The following is a 7,203-nucleotide window of genomic DNA, read 5'->3' on the forward strand; positions in this document are numbered from 1 at the left end:
ATCACCGGGATCCAACATCAAATGCAGATGAATGAATGAAACACACATAACATACTTAAAAACATCACCGAATCACGATGAACAATTCATCTCAACACCACATCACCAGATAAGTATGTACATGTTTTCAACATCATTCAAATAGTCATGCATTCATCACAATCATAATAATAATCACAACCAATTCATCATCACATCAAATACATTGTCACACCTATCTTTGACAATGTATTTAAATGTTTTATATGATGAATCATAATTACTCCTCATTCTTTGACATACTTAGACATTTAAGTGCTAATCTTGCAGGTTAATCCCTCTCCGCCACACTAAAAACACAAAATCCATCCTAACAAAACTTTACTTCATCATTTCACCTAACATTTTTAATTGTGAATCAAACACAAATCATAATAAATCGATATTTAATATATTTTTCTCTACGTATAAAAACAAATTTCATTTTAAAGCAGAAAAAACTAATTTAATTAATATTTATCTGGCTAATCCTTTTCTTAAAAATTGTTTACATGAGATAAGACATATTATGAGATAAGACATATTATGAGACCGAGAAGGTAACATACTTTATGCCGGAGTTTTAAGTGTTCTAAGAGACGAATGAAAGAATTCTGGGAAGCAGCTACCCCACAATATATACACTCCAAAAGGTGAAAACCGTCCCGACTCAGTTTTCATCCCACACACACTCTCATAACTCGTTACAAAAATATATAAACCAAACCCTCACTTCACTCTCTCTTCGTTCGTTAGGGTTTCTCCCCCATTTCTCAATGGCAGAAGTTATCCCCAACATTCCCTCCGATTCCCTCGACAAATCCCCATCCTCCTCCGCCCCACCTCCCCCTCCTCCGCCACCTCCTCCCTCCTCATCCGCCGCTGATATCGATCTCCCTCCGCCTCATCATCCGCCTCCACACCCCTCCTACCGCCGTGGCAGGGACCGCAGAGATGACAGAGATTTCGATCGTCCTCCTAATCGCCGCGATTACTATGAGCGCAACATGTCGCCGCCGCAGAGAGATAGAGATAGAGAATTTAAGCGCAGGCGTAGTCCCAGTCCTCCGTATCGTGACCGCCGTCATTCTCCACCGCGGCGTTCTCCTCCGCATTACAATTACAAGCGCTCCAGGAGAGGAGGCAGCCCTCGAGGCGGTTATGGACCCGATGACAGGTTACTGCTTTCGTAGCGGAAAATTGCAGTGTCTAGAAATTGTTATTGTTATGCTATTTCAATTTTTCAGTTTATGAATTCCATGTTATTGGTTACTTGCTGCTGTTGCTTTGAATTTTTTATTTTGGTACAGGAAAAAGCAATTTTGAACTTTGTGTTGGTGGTTTATTTTTGTTGCTGTCAATTGTATGTAGTTTCTGTTTCAACTTTTGTGTTCTGAGAATGCAACTTTTGTGTTCTGAGAATGCTCTGAGAATGATTAGTTTGGTTTTCATGTTTCAATGGACCCTTTTGGAAGATTTTAGCTTGAAATTACAGTTTTTGTTTTCATTTGCAGTTTCAATTTTAATTACAGAAATGCCACATTTTAGTTTGTTTTCTTATTTGAAATTGTATTGTCGATGGCACAGAGAGCCAAAATCCCATCATACCAGCCGTTTTGCGGTGTTGTTATAGCTGGTTATCGCGGAAAAACCTGCATTATCAGCTGATATTTTCCATTCCGGCGAGCCCATAAACTGTCATGTATATCCGCCATAGTGCCCATAAACTGTCATGTATATCCGCCATAGTGCCGCTATGTCGGACATTTGATAACACTGATATCAAATAAACTTTTTTTTTTTACGTTTCCATAGCTCTGATGCACTTCATGTGTTAATGATAAAAAAGCTGGGTAGTTACAATAGTTTTATAAATTTATTTATTTATTGGATGATATAAATTTCATTATTGATGTGGATCCAAATGAATTACAAGTAGCAAAACTTTAACTGCTTGAGTTGTTAATATGAGGAGTGGTTTGGTATTATGTATGTTCTCATTGTAGAAAAATCATTTTCATGGCAATGTTCAATGAGTTAGTTTCTCTTAGTTAGCTGAACTTAGTTCATTTGCTTCTATTTTCTTCCTCGATTACCAAAAGTAATAGGTTATGCTTTTCTGATAGTGTTTTCATCACCTGTTTACAGAAGGTCTGGGTATGATCATTATGGTGGTTATGATAGGGGTGGAAGAGGTGGTTATGCCGATGACAGGTCTTATGGTAGGTTTGGGCACCGTTCAGCAGCAGGATTTCAAAATGGGATCCCTGGTATGTTAGTAGATTCTAATTACTTGGGTTCTTCTTTTTTCTGTCATCTCATTTTTATGTATAACAAATCATTAAATCTAGTCTTACAATTATTGTTTTATTTGAACTAAATTAAACTGTTGCATTTGGTTCTCTAGTAAACATAACACGGCTTTACAATGTCTAACCACGCCATACTCAAGTGGGCCTGTCAGCAATATATTCAGAATATTTGTTTGATTATTTTTCTTGCATCTTTCGCTGGAACTATATCATCTATAATAATGACCTTTTCATTTTTATGCTCCATGCATTTCTAATTTCAATTTTGTTCTACCTTGATCAAAATATGTAACCTTGCTAGTGACATTGGAACTTAAAGTGAAAAGAAATCACATACTTGTTCAAGTATTTCCCAGATTTAGGAACATCATGGTTTTTTTCACATGAAGATTTCCTTTTTGGATTAAGATGACTTATTATTTATATTATGATTTTTCGCACTTACATTTTACAGATATGGAATCCAATCGTGGTTACGCAAACTTTCGAAGTAGTGGTGCACAAAGGTCCGCTTTCTAATTGTATTTCTTAGTTGTAACGTTTAATGATTCAATATTACCTTAAAATTGTTGTCTTTCATAGATAAATTGTTGATTGGATTGCCACATTTGCTTATATGGCTGCTAGCAGATTCATAAATTAGATTTATCAAGCCACCTTGATTCAAAATTTCTTGGCATTGCATTGTTTTTGATGTGCTTTTGTTTCTAATTTCTAGTCAGTTTTTCTGCTTCTTATAGAACAGTTGTTTTATCCATTCAACGCTAATTATCTATTTGTGATACTTTAATATTAAGTGCATCTACAATTGAGTTTCCTCAGTAACTAATGAAAGTAACATTTATTGGAAACTGTTAATATTATTGCTTTTTTTTATGATTCTTAGTTATCTTTATTTTATTCTGTCTAATAATTGATCTTTTTGGCATTTTAACATTATGACCTGTTTTAGAGAAGGGTTGATGTCCTACAAGCAATTCATTCAGGAACTTGAGGATGATATACTACCAGCTGAAGCAGAACGTAGGTAAGTTCTGGAAAATAATCTTTTGCGTTATATTTGAGAATTCAAATTATGTAAGAAATTTTCAGTTCTTTGAAAAATGACTTTTGATTGATTTTCTAGGTATCAAGAATATAGATCAGAGTACATTTCCACCCAAAAAAGAGCTTATTTCAATGCTCATAAGGATGAGGAGTGGTATGCTCTAAAAAATTTGGTTTTCAATCTTTAAATGTTTACTATGAAAGTACGAATTACCATATTTTTTGAAGTTCACACAATCTGATGTCCTTTTCCATTTCTTGTTTTACCTTCTTATATAGGTTGAAAGATAAATACCATCCAACAAATTTGCTTAAAGTCATTGACAGGTAGACAGGTTGAAAGAACATATTGTCATGTTAATGGGTCTGTTTTATTTTTGTCGGGGGTGCTTATAAGATAGACAGGTGGATTCTAATTTTTGTTAATTTATATATTTTAGGAGAAATGAAAGTGCTCGACAGCTGGCAAAAGATTTTTTGCTTGATTTGCAGAGTGGAACTTTTGATCTGTAAGTTCTTGTCCTCTTTTATACTTACTCTTGTATGTGCATCTTTCACTCTGACCTTCCTTTTCTTGCTTATGCATATTTTGTGTTACAATCAATGCAGAAATCCAGGTTTAAGTGCCTCTTCATCCAACAAATCAGCGCAAGCTAGCGAACCAAATTCAGAGGAGGAAGCAGATGGCAAACGGAGAAGACATGGAAGGGGTTTTATTAAACAAAGTGATTTCACAGCTGCTCCAAAGACTCATCCTATCAGTTCTGAACCTAGACGAATACAAACAGATGTTCAACTGTCTCAGGCCCTTGTTCGCAAGCTTGATGCAGAAAAGGGTATTGGAGATAATATTTTATGCAGCAGTGATCATAATAAAAATGGTGATAAGTCTCACAGTGGATCTGTGGGTCCAGTAGTAATTATACGAGGCCTAACATCTGTTAAGGGTTTAGAGGGTGTTGAGCTTTTGGACACACTTGTTACATATCTGTGGCGGATTCATGGTGTAGATTACTATGGCATGATTGAGACTAATGAGGCTAAGGGCTTAAGGCATGTGAGGCCAGAAAGAACAGGGCATGAAGAAACAGGCAAGTCAGGGTCTGAATGGGAAAAAAAACTTGACTCATTTTGGCAGGGAAGGTTGAATGGTCAGGATCCATTGGAAGTAATGGCTGCTAAGGAGAAAATAGATGCTGCAGCAGTTGAAGTGTTGGATCCATATGTTAGAAAAATCAGGGATGAAAAGTATGGATGGAAGTATGGTTGTGGAGCTAAGGGCTGCACAAAGCTTTTTCATGCTGCTGAATTTGTGTACAAACATCTGAAGCTGAAACACCCAGAGCTTGCTGTTGAACAAACTTCAAAATTGTGCGAGGATCTCTATACTCAAAATTACATGAAGTAAGTACTAACTAAAACTTCCTATGGTTTGTGATCAATATTGCGAGTATTATTGGCGAAAATATCACTTATAGTGGCCTTACTACTGTTGTAGTGATCCAGATGCTCCTGGTGGAAAGCCTGTCATGCAGCAATCTCAGGTGGACTACTATACCCATAGATGCATGATTTGATAAAATTCTTAATGCTTGCTGTATGTACGAGAACCTTTTGATGTTCGAGATTTGGTAGTAGTTTATCCTTAATTTTTGACACTCAACCATTGTGGATGATTTCTGAACAGCTTGCCAAACAGTGATCTCTTTTAAAAAATTTCCTTTACCTATAATGTTATGCTGTATATCAACCTTTATAAATTTATGGTCCTTTTTTTTCTTCCAATTTGTAGGACAAGCCTTTAATAAAGCAAAGGTTAGGTCTGGAAGGCCGATTGAGAGATGATCGTGGTAATCATCGAGACCATGAACGGAATGACAGGATAAATGGAGATAGACCTGATTCCCCATCCCGCGAAAGGCAGTCTAAAGCACTTGAGATAGGAGACCAGAATGAAACAATGTACGACACTTACGCAGGGCATGGTGTACCTCCTTTTGCCTCAGATATGCCTCCTCCACCAGTATTGATGCCTGTACCTGGTGCTGGGTAGGTGGCCTCTTCTATCATCCTTCTTTTCACAACCTGATTCCCATTTGTTTATTTACTTAAATTTAATGAGTTATTATATAACCTATAACTCTACAGGCCATTAGGACCCTTTGTTCCTGCTCCACCAGAAGTTGCAATGCAGATGCTAAGAGAGCAAGGAGGACCATCTTCATATGATGCCTCCGGAATAACGATGCTGTCTGGCCCTCATATGGGTGGACCGGCACCAATAATTGCTGTAAATCCGGCATTTAGACCAGATCCTCGGAAGATGCGAAGGTAAAGTGTTCTCTGCAATGACCTTTTGCTTAGATATTTGTGTGGTATCTCCAATCATCCCCTTCCCACTCAAAGTCCTCTAAATTATCATTGTTTTTTATCTCCTCTTTTTTGGTGCACACATGATTAAAATCTCCAATCGGTTACTTCAATCTCAGCTCAGCTTATTTGTCCATATAATCTCACATTTTGATTGTTCCTTTATGCATTGTTTGCTTAAATGGAAAATTCTTTTTATTCCTTTGATATTTTATAGCCTTGAAGTTAAGAAACAAAAGCACGTGCCTGCTACCACATAAGAATGCAGATATCCAGTTTTTTTTTTTGTTTGCAATTAATTGACCTTGTCAAATTCTCATTTGTTGTGTAATTAACTTTTTGTTATTTACTTGTTTTGCCAATGATGGTGCAGCTATCAAGATTTGGATGCTCCAGATGACGAGGTCACCGTGATAGACTATCGGAGTTTGTAAGTGTCTTAGGATGATTGGTTTTCTTAAACTTCAGTGAGATTTAGTGGCAAATGTCCACTCTGCCGGCAGAGTTGAGAGCCTTATTTTTATTTTGGTGGGATCATGCTCTTTTTCTTCTGCAAATTTTGCAATGAAAATACTTATTTGCGCCCTGGGAATACTAATTTTTATGGGTGCATTGTGGAGAGTATTGTTATTGTGAGTAATGGCAATAATCAATAACAATCATCCGTTTTGGATATTGAGTAATGGCAACGAATTGGATACTTTTTAAAATCAAAATGCGCATGCGTTTGCTGTGACATGCTAAATTGCAGAATACCCTCCTCTGGCTTTTTTAACAGGTACAGAATAACAAGTCTTTCTTCACTACAAAGTTGCTATATCAATATTCAAAAGATATTGATTCCAACGTGTCAATCATTTTATCAAATAAAAACTCGTGACGAATAGGCAGAAAAACAAATCACTTAAAAGAAAATCAATTTTAGAAATTAGTAGAAATTCCTATTTGAGAGTAAAAGAAAATGGGTAATTGAAATACTTAGGATTTTTAGTCATTTTAACAATTAAAAAAAATCACATAACCACCTATGAAAATTACAAGCACACCCTATGAAACTTGAAAGTTGGATGCACTTAAGAGATACACTCCATTTTTGCAAAAAAAAAAAAAATTGGATTTCAATTTTTGTATATACCCTATTGGAATTTGGAATTCAAATTTCAATCTTCCTATGTTTTCTATTAGAATCTAGATTTCAATCTTTGGACAAACCCATAGAATAATATTGTATGTATTGATTGGGCATGTTAACAATGCATATCTTGCGGAATAAAGTTTGGATTGTGGATAATACGATTTGGAGTATTAAATCTTTGATTTGAAAGTGGATTTTAATCGGAGAAATTATTTACCTCATTTGTAGCTTTTATGAATTTAACAAATATTATTTGTTATTTTTTTTTTAATTCTAATTGGTTTGTAATTTTTCTCGTTTTGTCGGAGTTTTCTCCGTTTT

The 7,203-nt window shown here is 35.8% G+C and overlaps 1 protein-coding gene across 1 annotated transcript; it reads left to right on the top strand.

Annotated features, from left to right (window-relative positions):
* The first annotated feature begins 580 nt into the window (after positions 1 to 580).
* Positions 581 to 6,420, top strand: LOC131627186 (serrate RNA effector molecule-like). Its single transcript, XM_058898025.1, has 12 exons — positions 581 to 1,195; positions 2,167 to 2,288; positions 2,785 to 2,836; positions 3,283 to 3,357; positions 3,457 to 3,531; positions 3,657 to 3,704; positions 3,818 to 3,886; positions 3,987 to 4,781; positions 4,876 to 4,921; positions 5,170 to 5,426; positions 5,526 to 5,708; positions 6,121 to 6,420. The coding sequence occupies exons 1-12, from the start codon at positions 795 to 797 to the stop codon at positions 6,179 to 6,181; spliced, it is 2,184 nt and encodes a 727-aa protein (XP_058754008.1). The 5' UTR covers positions 581 to 794; the 3' UTR covers positions 6,182 to 6,420.
* Positions 6,421 to 7,203: the final 783 nt, after the last annotated feature.

Source organism: Vicia villosa, unplaced genomic scaffold, assembly GCF_029867415.1.
Source record: "Vicia villosa cultivar HV-30 ecotype Madison, WI unplaced genomic scaffold, Vvil1.0 ctg.000351F_1_1, whole genome shotgun sequence".
Classification (NCBI taxonomy): Eukaryota; Viridiplantae; Streptophyta; class Magnoliopsida; order Fabales; family Fabaceae; genus Vicia; species Vicia villosa.

Excerpts from the sequence above, each read along its gene's own strand:
- LOC131627186 (XM_058898025.1), top strand. The coding sequence starts at position 795 with ATGGCAGAAGTTATCCCCAACATTCCCTCCGATTCCCTCGACAAATCC. Across the intron at positions 2,837-3,282 it reads CGAAGTAGTGGTGCACAAAG|AGAAGGGTTGATGTCCTACA; the intron begins GTCCGCTTTCTA and ends GACCTGTTTTAG. Across the intron at positions 3,358-3,456 it reads CCAGCTGAAGCAGAACGTAG|GTATCAAGAATATAGATCAG; the intron begins GTAAGTTCTGGA and ends TTGATTTTCTAG.